A 27,071-nucleotide genomic window follows, 5' to 3' on the forward strand; every position below is an offset into this window, starting at 1 on the left:
CTTGCCATCTCTCTTTCTCTCCCCTTCTTGTTGGCTCCCTTCTTCCTTCTCTTGCTCTTCCTTCCTTTTGCAATCTCATCACCTTCCTTCCCTTCTTCACCTCTTTTTCTCCTATAATGAATCCCAGAGCCTGCCTTGCCACTTTATGGGATAGAGCGGAGAAGGGGTAGAAAAGGAGAGGTCATTTTGCTCACTGGGGCAGAAAAATGTGATCATAGGCCTGTTGTTTTTTTTTAATAACCCTAGGATTAAGGGGTAGGTAACTCCAAGGCTAGAGATAGTGATTGACCCTAGGACTGTGAGAGTTTACAACCACAGAGCTAAAATATCTGGAAACCCCAAATTCCAGGTGTCAAGTGACTTAGACTATGGAAACAGTGATCTGAACTCTTCTGTCTTCAGAAGCTTCATCTTTGGTGTGGCATCTTGACTTTTCTAGTGGCCTATGTGTCCAAGAAAGGTCCCGTGACATTTGAGACTACCCTCATGTGCTTGGCATCCTGCCCTTCAGAAGATAGGGCAGGGCATGAGGAGCTGTGACTCATAACTGAAGAGAAGGCCAGGGATCCTTAGCACGTCCCTAGAACCTGGCTTTCAACAAATTCAGTTTAACAAAAATTTCATAAGCAATTCCTTTGAACAGGGTACTGTTTTAGGTCATCAGGAGAAAACAAAGTCTGAGGCGTATTTCTGGCTCTCACAGGGTTTATAGTCTATCTGGGGATGTGGCATAATTATAAACAAGGAACATAATGTAACATAATATAACAAAGTAATACAACATAATGTATAAGATAAATGCAAACAAAGTACTTTGTGAGGTCTGAGTGCAGAAGGGTCATTATTAATTGAGGAAGGGAATCAGGGAAGGCTTCTGGGAGGAGGGTGCTAAAAGATGTATGGGGCAATCCCATAGGGTTGAGGGCAGCAGGAGGCTTTCTGGGAGTAGGCAACAGTGTTTCTAAAGACAGGAAAGCTTTGGAAATATACGGGGACAGCACCTGATTGACACCAGAGTTTAGTCCACTTAAAGGGGGAATCGTGTTAGAGGGAGTTGAAAAGGGCAAGTGGCTCCAGAGTCTAGTGGAGTCAAAGATTACGCTTTGATAGATAATAGGGAGCCATCAGAGAGGGTTTTGAGCAGATGAGTGACATTGTTTGGAGAGAGTCGAAGTGATAAGTCTTATTAGGAAGCTAATAAAACAGTCCAGGTGGGTGGTAATAAGAGCCTCTACTAGGTGGGCATCCTCAAAGCCCCCTCCCCCATCTGCCCCATCTGGTTGAGCTTCGGGGCAGGCATAGAATCTTTGCCTGGGAAATGACCTTAGAGGTCATCGAGTCTAACCCCCTACCTTTCTTCCCGAGGGTAAAAGCAGGAATAACCTGCTTGTTTGAGTGAATGAATGGGGAGGGGGAAGGGGGAAGGAGTTGGTCCAGTTTGAGCTATTGGAGGTGATAGGTCTCCTGCTCTCGGGGAGCCCCCTTCAGTGCCTGATGTCTCATGTAGTTTTGCCCAGCAGCAAGAAGTGGAGGAAGAGGAGGCTATGAAGCCTTAGTCGGCCCTTGGGGCAGGGAGCCTGGGGGCTACTACATTTCCCTTTTTCTATCTGATATCCTGGAGCAGGTTCCCTCCTCCCCCCCCCCCCCCGGCCCCTCACCCGCACCCCTCCTTTGCTTCAGAGCCTGCTATAAGGAAGGCACTCTCCTTGTTAGAGCTGTATACACCTGCAGGCGGGGAGGCAGTCCAGTTCTCTTGGGAAGAGGGTCCTCTGTGTTAGAGATGCCCTCCTCCTTGTGCTCTCTGCCTGGAGTAGGTCATCCCCATCCCTTTCTCCCTTCTCCAACCCCCCTCATCAGCCAGTCCCCAGGATGTTTTCTATCTCCCTGTGTGTTCTCCTTCATATTCCACAGGCCTGGCTATGGAGGTCACGTGGGCAATGCTGTCTAGTCCAGGGACCTTTTCTCCCCCTTTAATTAAATAAACAAAAGCCCTAGTGTCTTGTGTAGCCCCTCTCTTTGTGCTTCCCTGGATCCCCACGCCCCTGACCCATGAGGTCATGCTCAGACACTGTCAGCCGGGCTGCGGGGCTACTGGGATAATTTGGTGCTCAATTCTGGCCCTTGCTGTCTTGGCTGACTTTCACTTAACCTTTTTCTCCTTTTTCCTTTTGCTTCTCTCCTTCCTTTCTCTTATTTCTCTTCTCTCCTTTCTTCTTCTTCCTTTTCCTCTCTCCTTCCTCCTCTCTTTCTCTTTTCTTATACTGGGACATCAGTGTCTCTGGCCTGTACCCAGCATACTCCAGCCCTTTATTCATTTGGGGTAAAGAGAAAAGCCCAAAATATGTCAGGGAAACTGAAACAGCTGAATGGAGAATTCTAAAATATGGTATGAGAGTGGGCCTTTTAAAAGCCCCCCTCCGCCCTTTTTACAAGTCCCAGTGTGAAGCTGAGCCCATGTTTCTAGGAGGAAGAAGCCCTTGAACTCTAGCAGAGAGATCACCAGCCTGACCCAGTGGTCACTGTATTGACCAGACAAGTTTTTTTAAAGATGTTTTTATTCCTGAAGGGGTGGGGGTGCTGGACAGCTTGGTTCAGTGGAAAGCTTGGGAGACTTTGAGGCCTTGTGCTACTTTGTAACCTTGGGAAAGTCCTTTGAAATTTCTGGGCCTCTGTTTCTCCACTGGTAGAGTGGGACAGCTGGTCCCCATCTAGTTTACTTCATAGGATTGTAGGGATCAGGTAAGATAATGGATATGAAAGTACTTTGGAAAGGATAAAGTGTGATACGATGTTATTAACTGGAATTACATTCTTCCTCTGTAGCCTGAGGTTCCCAGAATGTAATTTTCCTGGGGAATGAGCTGCTGCCTTCCAGAGCTAGTGCTTCCTTCAGGGAAGGAAGGCAGGCAGAAAGGACTTTATCATTAATGGTGATGATAGGGATTTCTGTGTCTAGGGTGAGAGGGATGTGGTTGTGGCAGTGAAAGTGCGGAGGCCCTGGGTAACTGACAAATTTTTGCACATCCATCACACTTGTGACTTGTGCATTTCTCTTGCATTCCCAGTTCTCTCCAGCGTATCTGAAAATGAGATACCCCTCATTGAATCAAAACAGCTTAGTCCTGCCCTTTGATCTTTACACACCAGGGGAACAGGGTTCGGCGCTCAAATATGAAGAGATCTGACCAAGTCACAGTTAATTAGTGGCTAACATGGGACAAAAACCTGGGTTTACTTGTCTCTTGGTCAAGTCAACAAACATTTATTAAGTGTCTTCTATGTGTCAGGTGCTGTGCTAAGTGCTAGGGCTACTTAGGCAAAGAAAGGCAAAAATAGTCCCTGCCCTCAAGGAGCTTACAATCTAATGGGGGATACAGCATGCAAACAACTGTGTACAAACAAGACACATACAGGAGAAACTGGTGATAAGCTCAAAGTGAAGGACTTAGTGTTGATGGGGACTAGGAAAGGCTTTGTACAGGTGAGATTTTAGCTGAGAACTGGAAGAAGCCTGGGAAGTTAGGAGTTCGAGGTGAGGGGGAGAGATCCATTGATTATATTATGCTACTGCCATTCTCCATTGAATCTGAACCTGGTTTTCCTTCTGACTCAATGTACTACCCCTAACTTCCCCCAAATATGAAGACTTGTATCTTAGGAGTATGGAGGAAACATGCATTGGTTAGAGGGCACTGTTTTCCTGCCATCTGTCTCTCCAGGGACAATGTCTCGTCTATTCTCATCCCAGAGCTGCCATCCTTTATCTCCATGGTCTGTTGCTGAGGAGGGGGAGAAATTAGTTCTTACTTGATGACCTACATGCAAATGAGTACATGGTTAAGTCATAGGATGATAATAATACTAGCTCATAGTTAGTGTTTATATAGGGCTTTCAGGTTTACAAAGCATTTTACAGGGGCAGCTAGGTGGCACAGTGGATAGAGCTCCGGCCCTGAAGTCAGGAGGCCTTGAGTTCATATTTGACCTCAGATCAAACACTTGACTCTTACTAGCTGTGTGACCCTGGGCAAGTCACTTAACCCCAATTGCCTAAAAAAAAAAAAAATTTTTTTAAAGTTAAAAAATACAAAGCACTTTACAAATATTATTCTCACAACAACCTTGAGAGGTAGGTACTGTTATTATCCCCATTTTACAGATGGGGAAACTGAGGTAGACAAGGTTAAGTGACTTACCCATGGTCAAACAGCTAATAAGTGTACGAGGCTGAATTTGAACTCAGGTCTTTCTGACTTCAGGTCCACAGCTCTATTCACTATGCCACCCAACTGCCTATCAAAGATTTCTTAACCCTTTAATTTTACATATTAGGAAACTGAGGCCCAGAGAAGTTAAGTGATTTGTCCAGCTGGTGAGTTACTAAGTGTCTGAGGTGGGATTTGAACCCAGGTCTTCTGGACTCCAAGTCCAGTATCATATACACTAGATTATGCTGCAGCTTGGGTGGTGAGGAGAGGGGCTGGGAATGTTTCTATAGAATATAAAAGCAAAGGAAAGTGTTATATAATAATGAATATATAACATGGAAAGTGGGAAACTGATATTTAATAACAAAGTAGAGACAGGAGAAATACCTTCTACAAATCTAACAAATAACTGGATTTTTTTGGAGAGAGGAAAGGTGGTATATAGAGAAGAAAGAACTCAAGACCTGGAGCCAGGAGACCTGGGTTGAATCCCATCTCTCTTCCTTTCTGGGACTCAGTTCTCTCACTGTGAGGAGATCAGTCCAGATGAGGGGTTTTTAACTGGGGCTCCATTGTATCTCTAAGGTGACCCTGAACTTAGATGGGAAAAAATTGATATCTTTATTTCAACATAATTGGTTTCCTTCGTAGTATTACATATTGTGTTTTATACATTTAAAAGCATTCTTCTTAAAAGAGGTTCATAGGTGTGGCTGGATTGCCGGAAGGGTTCATAACACAAAAAAGATTTAAGAACTCCTGGTCTGTAGAATGTCCAACATCCCTGCCAGTTCTAACAAGTGGAGTTGTTTCACTTTCCCCATCTGTAAAGTGGGGATAATAAAGCTTCTGCTGATGCTTTCACACAATGAGGTATTCTATAAATTTAAGCTGCTATTTGAAGGTTAATTGGTTATTAAATCAATTGAATATCCCTCTTCTCTCCTTACCATTCCCTTTCTCTTTGGTGGGAAGGGAGCCTGTGTCCTGGATGGGGGTGGGGAGGGAAGGTGGAACTTTGTCAGCAGACAATTGTGCTCTTATAGCAAGGCACAGAACGGACAGAGAAGGGGGGTACTCTGGCCAGAAAGACTTGGGTACAGGGATTTGAGGAAGAGTGTGGGTGGGGAGTTTAGGGTGATGTTGAATGACAGGGACAGACTCTGGTCATTATTTAGGATCTTTTCTCAGCAGTGAGTTAGTGACCAAGGTAGGCCTTGAACCCAAGTTTCCTGACATCAAGCTGAGGTTAAGGAGCGTGTGGCTAGCGGAGCTGGTTTCAGTTCCACCAGGGTTGAAAATGGAGATAAGTGTGGTGCGTAATAAAGCACTAACCTTGGAGTCAGAAGACCTCACTGTGAATCCTGGCTCTGCTGTTTATTAGTTGTGTCTTTGGGCCAACTGTAGCACCTTTCTGTGCCTTGGTTTCCTCAGTTTGATAAGTGGAGATAACACAACCTACCTAATGGGGTTGTTGTGAGCAGAGAGCTCTTTGTAAACTTCAGAGTGCTATATAGATGTCAGCTGCTATTATTTTTATTTAGCCCTGGAGGTCTTTCCACTCCATCATCTTTAGTCTGCCTTTCCAATTGGGAACAGTTGTAAGCTCCCTTGGAGTGCCCTTTCTGCCTTTCCCCTTTTCTCTGCTCTTTTTCCCCTTCCCCTCTTCTCCATTTTCCTACCTACCACCCTTTTCCCAAATGAAAGTATCAGGTGTTGTGCTTGGGTCTGGGGGTTAGAAAACATTGTAATTCCATTATTTCTCCATTCCCCAAACATATAGATGCCTCAACCCTGGCTGAGCAGCATTCATGTATCTGAAAGATTATTTGGAGGTGGAAACTGAATAAACATGATTATGTGTTTGTGTGTATGTGTGGGTTGGGGTAAGGTGGGGTCTTGCCTTCGAAGACTATGTTCTCTGTCACCTTGCAGGTTGTAGTTGGGGCTCATGCCCTAATAGATACAACATCTGAAACCTGTTAAACTGTATTATTTCTCTGACAGGTTCATGACATCAAATTCCAGGCTCAGAATGGGGAGGAGAAGGAGTCCTGGATCAAAGCCCTCAATGAAGGTATCAACAAAGGCAAGAACAAAGCCTTTGATGAGGTGAGAATCCTAGGCTGGAACTGGAACAGTCTTGGGGGTCATCTAGCCTGCTGCCCTCATTTTACAGAGAAGGAAACTGAGTCTCAGAAAAGGGAAGTGACTTGCTCAGAGCCATAAAGACTGGTCAGCAGCAGAAGACGGTGGGTTTGTCTCGGCTCTTGCTTGGCCCTTTCTCCACCTGGGATCAGTGGGCAGGGTTGCCCATGGTATGAGTGTGATTTTTGAAGAGGCCAGAGACAGATCCACTAGCTTTGAAATCTACCCCAAGCTGGGGCAGCTAGGTGATGCAGTGGATAGAACACTGCCCTGGAGTCAGGAGGACCTGAGTTCAAATCTAGCCTCAGATACTTACTAGCTATGTGACCCTAGGAAAATCACTTAACCCTGATTGTCTCAAAGAAAAGAAATCCATCCCAAGTGCTTTGTCTATCTTAAAGGGGAAAAAAAGATACAGGCTAGCCCTTTGGTTTTACTGGAGTAGAGAGCCCTGGCGAGAGGAAGCTCCCTCTGCTAGTGTAGGTCAGCATCTTCTCTGGGACATCTCTGACACTCTTAGACAGTTGCCCAGGGCACTGAGCAGTTACGGGATTTGCCCAAGATCACAGTGGCAAGGGGTAGCAAAGGCAGGAATCCGAACCTTGACTCTTTATCCACTCCCTCACATTGCCTCTCATAAATGTAAGTTGTTATTCCTTCCATGAAAAGAATTGCTCTGATGTGGCAATCAGGGTCATCACCCAGGGTCCTCCCAGTCTGGAAAGGCTTTGGATATGGGCCCATGCACAGACTGTTCATCTCTCATCTGAGGACCAGGTTTCCTAAATTCAAAGCATCACCATGAAATGGCCACAGGGTGATGAATTTTTATCAACAGTCTCCCAAGTGGTGTAGGGGTTATGTTGTGTATCAGTGGAGGGGGACCCACTCCGGTGAAATCACAAATCTTTGAAGCATTGAAAATAAGTCTTGCCATTGATTCCTTTGGGAAAAGACATTACCTCCTGCCAAAGTATGAATACCTGGGAAGTAGCAGTTCATTAAACCTGTTATCAGTGAGGTGCAGCTTAGTTCAAGTTAGTCAGATCCTTTCCAATTATTGGCAGCAAAAGGCTAGGATGCAGGATATAGAAATTCAAATAAGGAAAGACAGATATTCTGGTATAGTGGATAGAGACCTGATCTTGGAGTCAACAGTATTTGGGTTCGGTTCCCACTTTTGCCTTTGGACCCTGGGTGAGTCACTTAACCTTGGATGCCCCCATCTTGCTGTCTAAAACTGTAAATTACAATGAAGTTGTTAGCCTGAATTAGTGGAATTTCTACACTAAGCATTCCCTAGGCTAATGAAATCATAGGCTGGGATCAAAAAATAAAAACCAAAAATAGAGGGTACGGACTGTGGCCAAGGGAAAAAACAGTCCTGAGGATTAAGGGGCTCTGGGGTGTTAGCCAAAGGCCAGCCTTGCCTTTAGGACCCTTAGAGCCTGTAGTGGGTCTTCTGATATGATTGTAGCCATAGCTACACACCCTACTTCCTTCCTTTTTCCTTTCATGCTGGCATTGAGGCTTTGAAAGAACTGAGAATGTCAGCTTTGACCTATAGGCTCCTAGGATGATAAATTTTGAATTGGAAGGAAACTCAGAGGTCATTTATTCAAGCCCTTTCTCCCTATTTTATAAATGAGGAAACTGAGGCCTGGAGAAGTTAAATGATTTTCCCTATGTTGCATAGATAGTATCTGTAAGAGCTGGGATTCTAACCCAGGTCCTCTGACTCCAAATCCAGCCCTCTTTCCACCCTACCACCTCCCTAGGAAGATCCCTACTGACTGCCTCATGCTGTTGGCCCTTTGAGGAGGTTCTTCATTGTCACATGAAGATAGACCATTGTGATTGACCTACCTGTTGAGGGTGTTGCGGAGGCTATGGGTTGGTTTTGATCTCTTTGGTGGTGTTCCTGAGAGTGCTGCAAAACTCATGAAAGCTGGGCTTAGGCAAGGATTGAGAGTGATTCCCATTGTAGCAGCACCAAGCAGTTGACTCTTCAAAATGGAGTAAGATTCACACTCAGGTCAGGTTAGGCCTTTTTCTCCTTCTCTCTCCTGTCCTCATCTTTTCCTTCTCCTCTCCCTCCCATCTTCTCTTCTCCCTTTTACTCTCTTCTCCTTTCTTCCTTCCCCTTCCTTTCCTTTTCCTCCCTTTCCCTTCCTCCCTTTCTCCCTTTTCCCTTCCTTCCATCTGCTTTCCTTTGTTTCTGTGCTGTTTTAGATGGAGACCATGCCTATTGTGTCTGAAGTAGGAGACTGGTGTCCATCCATCCTCCGGTGGTGGACAGCTTCCTGTGAGCCTAGGGAGTGCTGTGGAAGGCCAGGGCTCCATGGCACGGCCTGTAATGCAACTGGATGTTTCCTGAGGCAGATTTCTAGTGAGGCGGAGGTATAGGAATGTGACAGATACTGTCACTCCAGTTTGGCTAGGGAATAATTTTGGGGGTATAGAGATTGCTATCCCAGTTGAATAGATGGAGAAACTGAGGTACAGAGATGGGATATGATTTGCTGATGTGTTCCTAGTGCCTCTAGAGGTACTTGACAGTGATGAGGAGAGATGGAAAAGGGCAACAAGGAGGGTCCCTGGAGTTTTTGGAACCCTGTGTTTCCTTCAAAGCTTATCTTATGCACTACCTTCTATGTATTTACATATGTACATATATATATATATATGTATATAAAATCTCCCCCAATAGAATGTAAGTCTCTTGAGGACAGGAGTGGTTTCATTTTTATCTTTGTATTCCCAGCACCTAAAACAGTGCCTAATCTATAAATTACTCTCTAGATATATAATCTATATATTAATAAACACTTGTTGATTAGTTGGAGTCCTTTTAGATTTAATTCCAGAGCATTTTTTTTCTTCCTTCTTAGGCTTTGAGCAGACAACTGACTCTAGTCTCATTAACATTTTCAGGTTAAGGTGGACAAGAGCTGTGCCCTGGAACATGTGACCCGGGATCGGGTGAGAGGAGGACAGCGGCGCAGGCCACCTACAAGAATCCACTTGAAAGAGGTGTGGACCATTCTGGCTGTGGCTGAGACCCTTCAGACTGTAACTGAAGTTTGGGCAGCACTCCCCACAAATATCTGCCTCTTTCCCCTGCTAGTCCTACACACACACACACACACACACACACACCAGGGGTGACTACAATACAGGCATGGGGAAGAAGGAGGGTGGGGTTTGTATAGCTCCTTTGTCATCAGACAACAGCTGGTGAGGTCTGGGGGGCCAGCATCCCCAGAGATTACGTCTTTGTCCATTAGAATCCCCTCATCCTGGGGAAGGGGGAAGGGTCAGTATCAGTATCAGGCACAGGATAGTGCCTGGTACAGGACCACACTGTGGCTTTGTCCTGGGCCCCTGGATAGGCTGGTGTTTTAGTGCACATCGTGGAGGCCATATACCTCCGTGAGATGAAATAGGGTCACAGTTAGGGTCCAAAGGAAGGGGACTTTTATTTAACTTAGATAAAGCTGGAGGTATAACTGTGAATATGTATATGCATGCATTTGTGAATCTCAAATGTATGTTTGTGGGCCTGAGGGGTCATGCTTGCATATGTGTGACTGTGTGCCTGTTAGCTTCTGGGTGTGTATAACAAAACACAACAACAATAATAGAACATTTATTAAGCACCTACTATGTGCTGGGGATACAAATAAAAACAAAGACAATCCTTGCCCTCAAGGAGCTTACAACCTAATGGGAGGGGGGAGGACAACACATAAAAGGTAGCTGAAAAGTGAGGAAAAGGAAGGGATGGATACCCAGTGCAGGGCTGGGGGGTGGGGCAGGGAGAGCTCCATGGAAATCCAAAAGCAGAGTACCTGGTGAAAAATGTAGAGAAAAACTGTTCTGAGCTGTGTGTGTGTGTGTGTGTGTGTGTGTGTGTGTGTGTTTGTGTGTATCTGTGAGCCAGTCTAAGAGGCTATGTTTATCATCTAGACGTTCATTCAGTAAGTACTTTGGTGCTATCTGCTATGTGCTGTATAGCCCTTTGAGAGGCACTGAGGGGCATTCAGAAGGTTTATAATATGGGCTTTCTCAGGGAGCCTATGGCCTAGTTGAAAATAGAATGTATATATGTATGTGAAATGGCATGAGTAATAACAACAATAATAGCCGACATTTATAGAGTGTTTTAAAGTTTGCAAAGTATTTTACATGTACTAAACTACAAATGTGATCCTCACAGCTACTCAGTGAGGTAGTTGTTATTATCCCCATTTTAGAGCTAAGGAAACTGAGGCTAAGGAGAGGTTGCCCAGGTTCACACAACTAGTAAGTGTCTGAAGCTGTCTTTAAACTCCTATCTTCCTGACTAAGAAGCTAGCTTAGGGCTAGAAATATAGATTTGGGCATCATTTGTGTAGAGGGGATAGGTGAAGCAGTAAGCATGGATGGGGTTGCCAAGGGAGAGAAGAGCAAAGAGCTGAGACCAGAACTTGGGGAATATCCACTGCTAGGGAGCTAGAGGAGGAAGAGGAGCTGATGAAATGGTCATAGAGGTAGGAAGAGAACCAAGCAATCAACCAGCATTTATTAAGTGCCTGTTATGTGATAAACACTGGGGATAGACAAAAACAAAAGTCCTTACCCTCACAGATTTCATGTTCAATCATATTTTATACACACATACACGTATATATCTATATATATGTGATGATAGAAGATCATATAGAGATAGAATATATATGTTCATGGGTGTGTCTATATGTGTAGACACACAGAGTTATATTATACTAAATTAATGCAAGGTAATGAGTGAGTGGGGAGGGGAAGAAGTCACTAGCAGCTAGGAGAACCAGGAAAGACTTAATGCAGCATGTGGTGCTTGAGCTGAGCTTTGAAGGAAGCTAGGGATTTTGGGAGACAGAGCCAAGAAGGAAGTATATTGAAGACATGGGGATCAGCCAGTGCAGAGACACGGGAGATGGAGTGCCTTGTGGAAGGGACAGTAAGAAGACCAGTTTATCTGGACTATAGAGTGTGTGAAGGAGAGTTATCACGTACAATAAGGCCAGAAAGGAGGAAGGTTGTGCAAGGTGTTAAATATTGCACAAAGGAGCCTCTAACTCATTTGATCCTAGAGGTGATAGGGAACCACAGGAGTTTTGTGAGCAGGGGCAGGCCTAGGCTGTGGAAAATCACTTTGGTAGCTATGTGAAGGATGGTTTGGAGAAGGGAAGAGACAAACAAGGAGGCCATTGCAATACTGGCACAGTGTCCTAGTGTTCCAAAATCTAAGAGGAGAGAATTTGAAGTGGGAGAGTCCTGGTAAGCAGTGTCAAATGCAGCAACAGGTCAGAGGGTAGGGGAAAAAGCTATTTGATTTGGCAGTTTGGGTGTCATGGTGATCTTTGAGAAAGTCGTTTTAGGGGCAGCTAGGTGGCTTAGTGGACAGAGCACCTGAGTTCAAATTTGGCTTCAGACACTTAGTAGCTGTAAGACCCTGGACAAGTCACTTAAGCCCATTTGATTCCAAGAGAGAGAGGGAGGAGGAGGAGAAAGAGGAGGAGGCGGCAGTGGGAGTAGACCACTCATTCAGTAGTTTGGGTGTGAAAGGAAGTAAGGAAATAAGATCCTGACCACAGGAGAAAGTGAAGGTTGTTTCCAAAATTGGGAAAAGCTGATCATGTTTTGGGGCAGGAGAGAAGCTGGTAGCTAGAGAGAGCAAGAGTGAAGTTGCTGGAGAGAACTGAAGGACCCAAGTCCCAGCGGGGGTAGAATAGGCTTCAAGGTCAGGTCAAGAGGCAAGGAGAAGGGAAGGAGAAGGCTGTACGTCTGAGTGTCTTTGTGGTTGGACAGTTGGAGAGAATCTCTGGGTCTTAGCCATTAGACTGTGCAGTGGGAGTGCCCCCGCTCAGATGTTACAAGAACCTGAAAGAACCTCTCTGGAGAGATCAGTATCCTGGGTACAGAGGAGGGATCCCTGCTTTGCAGAACCTCCCTGGACTCCCCAAAGATCAGTGAGACCTTGAACAAGCTTCAGGAGCTAGTCATCATGAACCAGCTCCACAGAACCCTCAAGACAGGCAGGGAGGTCGGGAGAAAGAGGGACTTTTTGGTATGTTTATTATGCAACTGTTTTCTTTCCTCCTGAAAATAAACTGTGGTTTGGGGGTTGGCCCTTGCTTAACCTTTGGATTTCTCCTGTGTTTGGGACTTTTCATTCTTCCCTCAAGGGAGAACGTTCCTCTGGATAACAGGCCCAAGGACTCACTGGATTAGGAATTACTTGGGAATAGCTGTGCCAATTCACAGAGCCAAGACAGGGCACCTCAGAGCAGGGTCTCTGGGGAAACTACTGAACTGTTTTGGTTTTTTCTTCTCCTAAATAGGACCCTAATTCATAACAACTTCCTGTCTGCGACAGACAGTGCCAGGTTTCTTCTCAGACCTTTGTGAAACCTGGAAGAGGAAGGGGGAACCAGTCTTCCCTTACACCACTGTTCCCATCAGATGCAATATACTTCCCCTAGAAGGTCAGGCATACCTGAGTCTAGAAGGAAAAAAAATGTAGCCTGTTAAGAAAAGGACTTGGGAGGGGAATGGGGGTGGGTGGAATACATCTGAATTTTGCTGCTGATCAGTTGTAGAACATGTCCTTTCACTACTTTTGTGCCTCAGTTTCTCCCAATATGTAGTGGTATAACTGGACATAGGGTGGTTGGAGCAGGAGCTCTAGACAGAACTCAGATGGAATTGCAGAGGGGATTTACTGACCCTGCAACCCCTCCCCAACATTCCATCTGAAGTAGGGTGGTAGTAGAGAAAGGGTGAAAAAAAAAACTTACTTGAGGAAGAAAGAGACACTGGGCAAGAGGTATAAGAAGGATGATGGAGAATGGGAAACAGGACTGGCACTTTGTTGATGCAGGTCTTAGAAAATAGGCCTTTACTGAATCACTTGGGCATTTCCCACTTTTTCCACCTAATGATATTTATGAAGCTCATGAGACTATGAATAGTCTCAAGGAAAATAACAAGTTTCTGTCATAGAATTTTAGAGTTGAGAGGAACCTTACTGATCCTTTTGTCTAAACCCCTCATTTTACATATGAGGAAACTGAGGCCCAGAGAGAAGAAGTAACTTGTCCCAGGTTATACAGTATATTAGTGAGAGATCTAGGATTAGGACTCAGGCATCCTGAGGTCCAATCTAGTGTTCTTTTCTGTTAATATTTACACAAGCTTTTCCTGCTGGCCATCTTCTTGCTGGTGCCCAGGTAGTTGACTGACTTATTGACTAGAGTGGCTTCCTTGATTTCCACTTAACTCAGTGGACTTGAGTTTGGTTCATTGTCTTTGTTCAAAATTCTTCCTCGCTAGAGGAATATTATTGTCCATGATGTCCTGGGAATAGTTTTTTTTTTCCCAAGATGGTGGTACTGTGAAGCTGATGTGGGAAAAACCATCTCAATTTGGTAGGGAAAAGCCACAGTTTCATGGACCCTGCTCATTCTCATTCTCTCCTTCTCTCTCCATTTTGCTCCCCAAGTACAGACTAAATTCACCAAATGTAGACTAAACTACACTCAGGTAAACCCGACTCAGAAGAAATCAGGCCATAGCTCTGAAGGAGATAGTCAAAGAGTCATAGAACATTAGCAGAAACCTTAGAAGTCCTCTAGTCAAAATTGAGGCCCAGAGATGTTCAGTGACCTGCCCACAGTCACATAATTGGCCAGGCTTGGTGGCCCATCCCTATAACCCTATTACTTGGGGAGACTGAGGTTGGTGGATCCCTTGAGCTTGGGAGTTCTGAGCTGAAGCTGATTAGGCATTTGAGCTAAGTCCAGAACCAATAGGTGGTTCCTTGGGAATAGGGGCCTTACCCCTATTATAGGGGCCTAATGAAGGGCAAACTGGCTCAGGTCAGAAATGGAGCTCATCAAAGCTTTTGTGCAAGTAAGCAGTAGGATCAGGTCTGTGAGTGGTTGCTATACTTCCAGCCTCTGAAAAGCCCCCCAAAACATCAAACAAAAAAGCCTTAAAGTCAGTTACTAACATAACTGAGACTGGAACCCAGTTCTCCCGCCTCCCAGCTCAGTGGTCTTTTTCCATTTGTTAAGTATTATAAATAATAAACTCCATCTTTCCTGTCTATTCCGATACCTCTGGAATGTCATAGAATCCTGTTGTGTGTATATGGGGTGTAGGTGGGGGGCACAGGGGAGAGTCAATGCCTGGTAACTCTGAAACTTTCCTAAAACAATTGCTTGATCCCCCTGACCCAGGTGATTTGACAAGAGCATTAATGCCATTCGTAAGCTTTCCTCGCCACTCTCTGCATTGCCTTCTCCTTGCCTGGAACAATAGTAGTTGTGGAAGATGGCACTCAGTCTCTCCTCTTCTCTCTCCCAACCAGGTGGCCAGTGCTGCGTCAGATGGGCTATCAAGGCTGGACCTTGACATGCCAGACAGTGAGCCCCCCTCTTTCACTTCCAGCAACAACATCAGCGATTCTCCCCCTACAGAGATACCTCGACCACCCATGCCTCCAGCCAAACCCTCCCAGCATCCAGAGAAGGCAAATTTGGAAGATAGTGCTGAAAAACCAGAGGCGGAGGAGAGCATCCCAACTCCTGCATCTGATAATCCCCAGGACCATCCTGAGCACCAGGGTATGGCAGGAACAACTGAGGAGGACTTGGAAACCTCGACCCTGCCTGGGGGTAGTAAGGAGAACCTGATGGAAGGAAATAAGCCTCCTGAGCCACCTCCCAAGGTCCAGCCTGACAAACTGAAAGTAAGCTGGGAAAATCCAGGCCCAGAGCCTCCCACCCCTGTTGGCAAAGAATCAGATCAACCCACCAGTTCAGAGACTGCTTCCAAGGAGGGAGGGAAACCCCCGGCCCCTCCACCAAAGATCCTGTCTGAGAAATTGAAAGCATCTCTGAAGGGGAGTGAGACCACCAGTCTAGAGCAATGCCAGGACTCCCAGGCTTCCAAGACCCCCGATCCCGATCCAGCTTGCTCCCAAGTTTCAGTGAATGGCCTGACTGACAATGCGAATGGGGTCGAGCCCGTTCTAGAATCGAGTCTGCAGGGAGCTGTGAAGGATAGAGGCGACCAGAAGACTCCCCTGAAGGAGGGAGAGGGGCAGCTAACCCCTTCAGAGCCCAGCTCAGCCGTCTTAGAAGACAAGGGAGCCCAGGAGGGCTCAGGAGCAACCCTCCAGGACAGACCCCCTGTACTACCATCACTGCAGCCCCGATGTGCCTCCCTTGGGACCCTGCTGACCGAGAGTGACAAGGGTCAAGGCCTGCCCCGGGACAGGCGCCAGCTGGTCAAGATGGAGAAGAAGGTGACTTCTGAAAGGGAAAAGACTGAGCAGCTCTTGAGCCAGGTCCTAGGCAGGGAGTTGGAGCATGCCCAGGAGGGAAACGGACCCCCTGTCAATGCTGAGACATTGCTCAACCAGGCGGTAGAGCAGCTGAGGCAAGCGACCCAAGTCTTGCAAGAAATTAAAGTTTTAGGAGAACTGAACAAGGAACCACCGACCACGCTGACAGAGAAACAGAAAGAAAAGCAGAAGGACCTAGTGACTCTGTATAGGAGAAGTGCTCCCTAGGGCATGCTTAAGCACTTTTTTCTTCTTTTTTTCCCTTTTATGGTCTCCCTCAAAATTTTTATTCACCAGTGCTGTTACTGGGCCAACAGACGGTCATAAGACTGGTCTTGTCCCTACCCTTTGTCCAGCCACTTTCTTAGCAATGGCCCCCCTTCCCTCTTCTCTTTAATGTTCTCTTTCTAGTGAAGTCTTCTCTTCATCGATATGGAGGGATGACAGTCTGCTGGCTGGCAAATCAGTCGATCACATGTCTCCATCTCACAGCCCTGCAGGGTCTCCATCTAACCCCAAATAGCTGGATATACCCAGGATGCCTCAGGGTGCTCGGCCTCAGACACAGGGAAGGGGATCCTTGTCGGGGTGGCCATGAATATCCAAGCTCATCTCTGCTGTGTGGTCTCCAGCTAGAACATCTCTCCTTACCTTCTGGTCATCTGCATGCTCATTTGAAGGTGAAATCAGGCTGGTGGTGGACCAATCAGGAGAGGAAAGGCATCTTTGAAAGGAAGGCCAGTTATGCCCGAAGAGAACAGTCATACACTGTAACTGTTCTGGAAATTCTGTTCCCCCTCCTCTCAGTGTTGTTGCCTGACAATATCCACGGGTTGAGTCTAGAACTCAGGCTTTCCCAACGTGGTCTAGGCTGGAGCTGTCAATCAGTAGCCTAAGAGAGAGCTAGTAAGTGTCCTGGGACACACCATTTAGCCAGGATTCACCAGGGATCGATGGTCCCTACAGACTAGGCCAGTTGTATTTCTTGGGATGTGTTTCCCTCTGTCATTATCCTGATGCCCTACATGGGCAGCATAGAGAGATATGAGTGACGATAGTGTCCGCTACCCACTCAGGGAGAAAAGTCAAGGCTGCCTTTGATCATTCTTAATGTCTCAGTATTTGTTGTCTTAGCCACTTTGGTTTAGCTTTGGGCCCATTATTAGCCCTATGTCCTGAAGGGGGTTGTGGGTGTGCAAGAGTTTACATTCTGGGCTCCAGGGCACATCACCGCATCACTTTGTTGTGTCCTTTGGGGAAAGGGAATTTGGGGGCAACTTCATTTCATTGTTGTCCTTCAAGGACTATCTAGACGGACTATCTACCTATGTGTAGCGAAAAAGGGTTTGAGTCTTTCTACTTTTTGGTTCCTAAAACTCAAACCGTCAAGCTGAGACCCTTTCCCAGCCTGCTAGGGGGTTGCTGCTGCAGAATAAGGAGGGATAAGGAGGAGGAGTGCTGGTTGGCCTTAGGGGACCAATTAGCTATGGAATTCTGAGCCGACATAAGTTTCCATGATTCTCTTTGGAAGGGGTCTCAAGGGCTCACCTGGTTCATCCCCCTACTTTTGTGCAGGATTGTGACTCAGACTATCCAACTTCTTAAATTCTTACATTAATTTCAGTGGTCACTCAAAAGAACCATTTTTTTTAGACTGCAAAATAAACACACCTCCAGGAGGATCCTAATTTTTGTCCTCCGCAAGTGACATTTATATTTATGCCGTCTATATACTTAGCCTCCTCCCTTCACCTGGATTGGTTAAATAGCCTCCAAAGGTGTCAATCAGGCCACTTCTTGTAAATGACCACAAACATTCATTTGAGTGGTATTAGTTACAGTAATTGAACTGATGGAACATATCCTGAGAATGAATAATTCCTCTCAGCCATACCAGTGGATAACCAGGACAGCTCAGGCCAGGCAAGTGATTCTGGGTGATTTCCACCAAGGTCAATGTGGATGATCTGGGATAGAGTTGGATCTTGTGGTGACTTGTGCCCTCCTCTGTCCTCAACCTTTCTCCCTCCTAATCACACACCTACTTTTCCCTGGGGCTGGAGATTGTGAAGTGATAGGAATTACATTTTCCCTACCTTTCTTTCCCTAGCTTCGTAACTTTCTCCTCTTCCAAGGGTTTGTAGGGAGAGGAAGGGGCAGGGTGGTATAAGGAAGATGTCATAGTCAATTTGCTTTGTGTGTCACCACAGATTATTCATTTTACTCTTTGGCAATGTTTGCCTACCTAGTCTCACTCCCTCTATCAACCAAGACAGGATTCTGCATTTTCAGAAGCTGTTCTTGGTACCAATCAGCTGCTTCCCCAGGAACAGGCTGGAGCTCAATATCCCCAGGTGTATGTAACGAATAGTTACCTGTTATAGCCACAGAATGCCTGCTCAGGGGCCTAACCTACTCTGGAAATTTCACAAAAGGCCCCCCCCCCCCAAAGTCTATGCTGAGTTCAGACTTTTTCCAGGCCTTTTTTTTTTTTTTTTTTTTTTTTTGCATGAGCACTTTTTGTTTAGTGAAGGATTAGAAAAAGAGAGAACGCCACCATGGACCTTCCTAATAATGCAGCACCTGGCACAGTGCCTTGCATACAGTAGTCATTTAATGTTGGAATTGTGGGCTGGCCTTTGTCAAGCACGGGCATTGGCTACAGCAGAAATTAGTAATGCAAGTTGATGCCTTATTTACTGAAATTTTATCCTGTAACACAAGATATCGCCATGAGTAAGCTGGCCTTTCTCCAGGGTGGTGCTGGAGGTATGGGGTGTAATTGGACTCATTCCTAGAATTCTGCTTTAGAGAGGTGTATGGGGACTTGTTTGCTGACAGTCTTCAGCTCCCTCTAACTTTGAGACACACCTCGGTTGTCCACAACACTCAGGGTTGAATGGGGATGGGAGATGGGATGGATCTCCCATTCCTGGAGGTCACTGTAGGGCCTCCAATTACTGGCAAGTGACAGTAAGTGGGGCTCAGAGAGAAAAAGATGGGGGTCTCCAAGAGGAGGTGGCACTCTAGAGTAGGCAGCAGGCTTATATTTCATGTAAATAAGAGCCAATGTGTACATTATACAAAGGATTCCCACCATCCTCTCTTTCCCTATAGGGACTACCCTCCCCACCTCCACCTCTCTAGGGGTGTTAGTTTAAAAAACTGAATCATTGGTCTACATTGATCTGTTGCATCCTGTCCCAGTCAACTCCCTTTTAAGGCCAGTTTGGTATAAGCTGCACATATAGGGTTCCCCTTTCTTAATGAAAAAGGTCCTGGAAAGGGGTGAGGGGACAACAAATGTGAACGGTGGTGGCTTCACCCGCCTGGCCAGAGGAGGAGGAGAAATAGCGTTTCGTGTCTTTTGCTTCTAGTACACAACATAATTTTTGAGAGTTGGCAATAAAACCCCTTTTTAATTATGTCTCTGCTCTGGAGCTGTTTGTTGCTGATAAGACTTGTCAGCTGGGGAGAGAAGAAGGAGCAGAGGGCTTAGGACCAAAACTGGAACCCCTTGCAGACACTGAGCATTGGGTATTAGTGTCTTCTTGGTAATATCTATTGAAGAAAGATGGTCTTGCCAGCTCAAGTCCTTGAGATCCAGGCCTTGGAGAGATTCATTAACCCTTCTTTATAAGCTTGACTGGAAGTGCTATACCTTTTCTCAAGTCTTCCTTCTGAACTTCTGTCAGGCACCTTTCATTTTAATTCGCCCCCCCCCCCCCAGTTTTGTTCCACTGTTATTTTTCAGAACATGGAGGGGAATTGGAAATGGTTCCTGCAAAGGAGCTGGTGACTATAACAAGTGATAGTATGTGAGGACTGACCCCCACCCCCAGTCATCAGCATGGAAACAAGGAATGTCTCATGGCCATGTTCTTCAAAGGGCCCCACACCCCAGGCCAGCCAAGACCATGCTCAGAGTGTGATCCACAGGAGTGAGACAGTATGATAATAGGACCCCAAATCAAAAGGCCCCCTTTCATTGAACCAGAGAGCTCAGGCTTAGGGGAGGTAGCTCTCCCACCCTCTACTGCCCTGCTGTCTGAGCTGGTTCATGTATAGACCGTTCCCCCTGGTTCAGGGCCCCCAGTCTGTGAAACCTGATGGCTGGGGGAGGCTAGACCTCACAAGGGTTCTTAGCTGAGAAGTGGGTGGCCCAGCTTCTCTAGCTCTTAGTGTATTTGTTATTGAACTAACAGAGGTCAGGAAGAGAGCTATCAGTTCTTTTGAACCCCACAGCAGTTGAGGGGTGGGAGAGTGAGGGATAGGTATCTATCTTTAGGTCAATAGAAGCCTACTACAGTCAGAGAAAAATACTTTTTTGTTAAAAAAAAAACACACAAAAATAATTTCTCAGTGGTTTTAAATTCCAGATGTTTTGCAGAGGGTGAAATTTTTGACTGTATCCAAGGGGAAACTGAGGGAGAAAGCTCCATGGGCTGGGGAGCAGCAGGGGAGTAGTGAGTTGGGGGCTAAGGATGGGTTCTTCAGGACCCCTAAACTTTTCACCTCTAGGCATTACTAGGACTGAGGGGTGGCCAGTGAAAGCAGGCTGCCACCTTCTTAGCTTCCTGAAGCCATCCCACAGAGCACCTAGTACTTCTGAAGCTATCTAACCCGTCTGGGCTGGGAGGAGTCACAGACTGGCCTGCTCATCTCCACCCCACCCTCTTCCTTTCCTCCAAGGACCCAGAGAATCTCCCCTCACCCCAGCCAGCTCTGCAGTTTAGGCCAGCTACAGAGCTGCAAGGCACAGGAGGGAATGTTCCCTTATAAGGATAACTACAATGTCATGATGAAACTGTGACCCTGTCCTGCCCCAGCCCCCTCTGGCCCACCCCCAGGCCCTCCTGCTGGGGAGGGGGAAGGGGAAATGACTGTATTACAACTACTGCAGCTGACAGATAGCAGGAGCAGCCAGCATCAGCTGAGGCCCCACTCACCACAGGAACTCACACGCGAGGCCCCAGCCGCCCCTTTCCTCTTCCTGCAGAGAACAGAGGCCTTGGGAGCAGCCCTCGGAGCCCTGGGCTGCCTAGCCAGCTGAGGGGATGGGCTTCCTGGCCTCCTAGAGCCAAGAATAACAGGGAGGGAGGGCGAAAACCACACTTGGGGCTTTCCAGAGGTTCTGGGCCTGGACAGGACTCTGGGGCAGGGGAAGGAAAAGCCAAGAGACTGGCTTTGAGAGGCCAGAGCACTGAATTTGAGGACCCACTTCTGAATCAACATCTGACTTGTCTGTCACCCAAGCTTCAAGTTTACACTCCCCACCCCAAACTGCCCAGACTCATTGAGCTACAATTTCAGGCTTTCCAGTGGTCCAGCCTCTCACACTGAATGCATACCCAAAGTCTGGCACACAGTAGGTGCTTTGGTCCAGCCTCTCACACTGAATGCATACCCAATGCCTGGCACACAGGAGGTGCTTAATAAATGCTTGTTGAATCTGTAAAATTGCAAAGATAGCTAGATTTAAAAAAAAAAAATTGTCCCTCTAAATTCTCTTGACATGATGCCCTTTCCTCTGAGGGCAGTGTTCCATATTCTGCACCTTTCCAGGGTCTGTCCTAACTTGGTCCTGGGTCCAACCCCTCTTTATCTCCCTAGGCCCCTTCTCTCTTGTCCAGCTAATCTGATCAGTTTGGGGACTCGGAGATTGGAAGGAGAAGGATTTTATAGATCTGGTATAAATCCCTTGTTTTACAAATAAAACTGAGGCCTAAAGAGCTGAAGTCCCTTGCCCATTGTAATGTAACTAGTTAATGGCAAACCTAGGCCTTAAATCCCAGACGTCCTGATTCCTAGGGTCATGGAATCACAGATTTAAGGCTAGAAACGACCTTCATTTTATACATGAAGAAACAGAAGCCCAGGGAGTTCAAGTGATTTGCCTAAACTCATATAGAGCTGGGATTTGGACCCAGGTCATCTGACTTCTAATTCTGCTTCCCACTGCACACCCTCCATGCCCCTTTGCAGGGTTCCCTCCAGCAAACCATCTGCTCATTCAAGCCATGGAGTTGATTACTGGTAAATGACAGATTAATGTGTTTTCTGTCCTAGGTGATAAATTAATATTTTAACAGTGGCCTTCAGTGCCTTAAACCTAAGAAGTGATTAATGGGGGAATTCCTTGTGCTGTCACAGGATGTTAGGGAAGGAAGTTTGGGGGCAGGCAGAGCAAACCCAACATCCCTAAAATCATATTAGTAAAGAGCCACCCACTCTGTCTCAGCATACCCTCTGGTCTTGTGGATACCCACAGATCCAAAGGAGCTATCAGGGCCTTAACCTGATGGAAGTAGAGGAAAGATGACCCTTCTCTTATACTTTTCTGGAAACTGTTCACTATTTTATGTTTAAAGTATTTATTTTAAGTATTGTCAAATTGGAGTGATAGTGATTCTAGGAGATTCTACATGGGTAGGGGAGGGGAGCAGAGTAAGGGGGATGATGATTCAGCAAAGAGAGGCTGGGGAAGTGAGTGGAACTAGTAAGTGACCTGAGCCTAGAGAACTCATTGAACTCAATACCTGTTAGTCATCTCTGAACAGCAAATGAACCAAGAACCGGAAGCATCTTTCAGAGAGGAAGAAAGATTTTAGTGAGGTGGACCAAAAGGAAAGAGTGGTAGTGAGATGAGAATAGATAGGGAATTGGCATCTGGTTCTTGGAAGAACTGAGAAGGTAGAGCTTGGATTCTAGTAAAGATGGCACCAGATACCGAGGCCAGGCACCGCTGAATAGATTAGACCAAGATGCTAGGTGGCATCAAGGGTAGAGAGCTGAAACTGTAGTGGATGACCAGAAGTCCAGGAAGGACTTTTAGGGGCCTAATAGGGAAGTACCTTTCCTGTACTGGAATTAGGACAGTGTCCTAGGACTGCTAGAGTCTGACTTAGTACAGTGTAATCTAGGACCAGCAACAATGACCTAGGAGCTTATACCTTGGAGATAAGGGTAGGAAGCAGGTTTTGGGAGAAACTGCATAATCACACCAGATTTGGAACTATTGCAAGTATTACAAATCCAATATGAATTGAACTAAAAGTCTGAGAAGACTTCTTTAGCATCCAACCCTGATACGATTGAAGGGAGGGAAAGAACCTGGTTGGTAGATTTTGAGCCAACAATTAGTCAGATATTAGTGGAAGTGAGGATTAGGACCTTTGTAAAACTCATTAGCTCCAGAGTGTCTCTCTCTCTGTCTCTCTGTCTCTCTGTCTCTCTCTGTCTCTGTCTCTGTCTCTCTGTCTCTCTCTGTTGTCCCTTCATTTCCTAGTAAAAATTCCTTCCCCCCCCTTAAAAAATACTTTGATGCCTGTTGATCTAAAAGATAGTTTCCCATGAATGAGTTGGGGGCAATCAGTGTGCCTCCAGTGGTCAGGTAAAGTCCTGACAATAGGAATGGACCAACCCCTGAACCTGTGGAAAGTGGGGCAGTTGTTGGGGTGAGAATCCAGAAAGGTCTGGAAACATGGCCAGCTGTGGACATTCTCTCTTTGAGGGTGGGGGTGAGGAGGGAGACTCAGGAGTAGAGGTGTGGAGAACAGAGCTTGGGAACAGATTCAGTGGGCAAAACCGGAGCAATAGCATTAAATTGTCTTATAGGCGTGTTGTTGGGTTGTACCACCAATGTGTACTGCTTGGCTCTCAGCACCCTCCATAATCTGGTCCCACTCTATCCATATATCAGGGCATAATGGAAAGAGGGCTGGACTCAGCCAGGGTCTGTGGTTTGAATACTGCCTCTCCCAGCTGTGTGACTTTAGGCAAATTGCTTAGTTTTCTCATCCATAAAATGGGGAGAATGATTTTACTGCCTTCTTCACAGGGTTGTTGTGAGGAAAGCATTGTAAAGAGCTATCTATACAAATGTGATTTAGCATCCAGGACAGCATCTTCATTTGTCCCCCAGATAAGATTTTGGGCCTTTGCTCATGACATTCCCCTAGCTTGACTGTATAAATGCTGTTTTTCTAGGTTACCTCTTTTTTTTCTATTTTTTATTTTTAGGCAATTGGGGTTAAATGACTTACCCAGGGTCACACAGGTAGTAAGTGTCAAGTGTTTGTTTGATCTGAGGATCAGATTTGAACTCAGGTCCTCCTGACTTTAGGGCCGGTACGCTATCCACTGCGCCACCTAGCTACCCCACAAGGGTTACCTCTTCAAGGAAGCCTTTCCCACCTACCCTAGCCCTCACTGCCCACCAACACATTTTTTTAGCTCCTTAAAGTCAGGGGGATTATCTTTCTTTGTATTAGCCCATAGCCCATAGCACCTAGCACAAAGAAAAAATAGTAAGTGATCAGTGCAGACCGAGATTGGAGTTGGCTAGGGAGCAATAGGTCTGGAAGACCTGGGTTCAGGTTTGACCTTAGACACTTACTAGCTATGTGATCCTGAGCAAGTCACTTAACTTCTGTTTGCCTCAGTTCCCTCATCTGTAAAAAAAAAGGGAGATGATAATAGTATCTACCGCCAGGGTTGTTGTGAGGATAAAGTGAAATAATATTTGTAAAGTACTTTGCAAATCTTAACAACATTATACAAATACCAATTAGTATTACTAAGTTCAGAGGGAGAGAACTGAGCCTCTTGGACCTCCAGAATCAGCCTTTTGATCAAAGAAAGGAAAAGCAGACTTCATTCACAATAGACCAAATTGAAGGCTAAGAAAGTGGACACCCTAGTGGTGGGATGGGGGTGGGGGGGAGGGAAGGCCAAGGACCTAACCCTGGCCCTCTGTTAAAATGCCAGTGATATCTGGAAGGCTGAACCATTGGCCCCAACCTCTGTCCCTCCCTGAACTCTGGCCAGAGAAGCTGATATCATACCATTAGAGCCCATTCTTTGGATTAAGGCATTGAACGCTACATATACACTTCAAGGGGTCTGTGGTCTCCCTCATGTGGGTACTCCCTCTAGCCATGCAGACCACAATCCATACACCCATCCTTCTCCTTCTATGCTATACTTGTCCTTGTTTTTTCATAAACCTTCCATAGAGGACCTACTCTACTTCCTGGAGGCCTTCCGGTAAGTCTTTTAACATGCCTAGGTACCAATTAGTGATTCATTCATTGCCCTGAAATATCCAGGCACTGAGGGACTCTGTTAAACCAGCATCATCTCTATAATACAGGGCAAAGATCATGGGCTCTGGAGTCAGATGTTGTTCAGTCATTTTTCAGTTGTGTTCGTCTCTTTGCGACCCTGTTTGGGATTTTCTTGGCGAAGATATTAGAGAGGTCTGCCATTTCCTTCTCCAGCTCATTTTTACAGATAAGGAAATTGAGGCAAATAGGGTTAAGTTGCCCAGGGTCACACAGCTAATGAGTGTGTGAGGTCAGATTTGAATTCCAAAAGACTCATCTTCCTGACTATAGCCCTGGTGCTTTATCCACAGTGCCACCAAGCTGCCCAATGCAGTCAGATGACATAGGTTCAAATCTTGCCTCTGACATTTGCTACCTGTAGGAATCACTTAAGCTTCTTGGGACTCAGTTTCCTTATCTGTAAAATAAGGTGGTTTGAACTAGTTGGTCTCTGAGTTTCCTTTCAGCTTTGGAAAGATTATAAATCTGTGATCCTATGATCTGGAAGGCTAAAGAAGCACCCTGAACACATTGATAGTGAGCTAATTTATCAGATCAATGGTGCAGTGGAAAGATTGTTGGCTTTGGAGTCCTTAGTTTGATTCCTAGTATTGCCGCTTATTACCTGGGTGACCCTGAGCAAGTCATTTAAATTCTCAGGGCCCATAAAATAAGTAGGTTGGGCCAGATGACCTCTAAGGTGCCTTTCAGATTAGACATACCTAAAGCAGGCACCTTTTTAATATTAACTCCTTTGATTCTCACAACACCCCTGGGAGGTAAGTGCTGTCATTATCCTCATTTTCTAGATGAGGAAACTGAGGCAGGCAGAGGTTAAGTGATTTGCCCAGAGTCATGCAGCTTGTGTCTGAGGAAGGAATTGAACTCAGGTCTTCTTGGCTCTAAGTCCTGCACTCCATACATTGCACGACCTAGCTACCTATGAGTTAACATATGTAAAGTCCTTCACAAACCTTATAGTGCTATATAAATGCTAGGTATTATAATAGTATTATATTATAATTAATAACATAATACTATGTATAAATTATGACATAATATATCATTATCATCAATATTGTTACTGCTGCTCTTATTAATGGAGGAGTATAAGCCTGATCCAAAAAAGGAGGTAGGGCCCAAAAAAAGACAGAGCCTCTGGGAGTGGGGAGAACAATGAGTATGGAGAAGAAAGCAGCAGTGATTGAAAGTGGTACCAAAAGAATGAATGGGACAATCCCAGGAGGGTGTGGTCTCCCTAGGGTCCCTCATTCTGCTGCCTTGCTGAGGTCTGACTCAGCAGTTTTCCATTTCACAGCCTTTCCTTCCTGTGTTTGGTCCATGGGCCTGAGGAGATAGCCTCCCCTAATTCTGTTTCTTTTGGCTCTGATAACTACCCACACCTCAGTTAGGTTGGAGATGAAATAAAAATGTTTAATCAAAGTGTCAATCAGACATAGGGGCCACCCAGGAGGCAGAGAGGCTTGGTGGTTAGAGTTGGCTAGGAAGGAAGAGAGCCCCCAGGGAGGCAGGGACTGAAAATTACCATGTGCAGAAGACACTGATGGAAGGGTATTTGTATGCCTGTGTGTATTTGTGTGCTTGTGAGTATGTATATTTGTGAGTCCATCTTGTCACGTGTATGAATGCATCTGATTCTGTGTGTAGTTATATTGTGTGGGGGTTGGGGGTAGAAGGAGGGTATACACACCCTATGTGAAAGTGTATGTTTGTGAAAGTGGGATGCATGTTACTATTGGCCGGAAACCAGGGGGCCATCTGAAGGCCTGATTAGTGCATTAGGAAAATATGAGTAGCACATGACAACCTCTCTCTCCTCTTGCTGGGCCCCATAACTGCCACTTGCTTCTCTTCCCTACAACCTCAGGAGACACTTGAAAATCCCAATCAGAGACAGGATACCCAGACAAATGCAAACCACTAGGCTCCCCATGGGATCTGGCCTCAACCTTTCTGAAGAATTCTCCGTGTTGAAGGACTTATTCATTCACAAATAACTGTGGATTTGTGGGAGCAGCTGGAAAGCATCTCCCCATGAACTTACCCACCTGTCAGTTTCTTACTCCCTCCCACCAAAAAAGAGAGAGAGAGAGAGAGAGAGAGAGAGAGAGAGAGAGAGAGAGAGAAACAAAAACAAAATCCTCAGGACTCCAAGGTCAGGGATGACTCACTGGTCTTGGAACAGACCCTCCCTTGGGCCTAGTCCAGGGGCTA

General features: G+C 45.9%; 1 protein-coding gene across 2 annotated transcripts in view; it reads left to right on the plus strand.

Moving 5' to 3' along the window:
- The window catches only part of PLEKHO2 (pleckstrin homology domain containing O2), a 39,225-nt gene extending 20,069 nt beyond the window's left edge, over positions 1-19,156 (plus strand). For both annotated transcript variants that reach the window (XM_027851543.1, XM_027851544.1), the window contains exons 4-6: positions 6,216-6,320; positions 9,291-9,389; positions 14,752-19,156. In XM_027851543.1, coding sequence (XP_027707344.1) covers positions 6,216-6,320; positions 9,291-9,389; positions 14,752-15,957 — 1,410 coding nt within the window. In that variant the 3' untranslated portion in view covers positions 15,958-19,156. The remainder of the gene's footprint in view (positions 1-6,215; positions 6,321-9,290; positions 9,390-14,751) is intronic.
- Positions 19,157-27,071: the final 7,915 nt, after the last annotated feature.

This window comes from Vombatus ursinus, unplaced genomic scaffold (assembly GCF_900497805.2).
Source record: "Vombatus ursinus unplaced genomic scaffold, bare-nosed wombat genome assembly UNPS02009205.1, whole genome shotgun sequence".
Classification (NCBI taxonomy): domain Eukaryota; kingdom Metazoa; phylum Chordata; class Mammalia; order Diprotodontia; family Vombatidae; genus Vombatus; species Vombatus ursinus.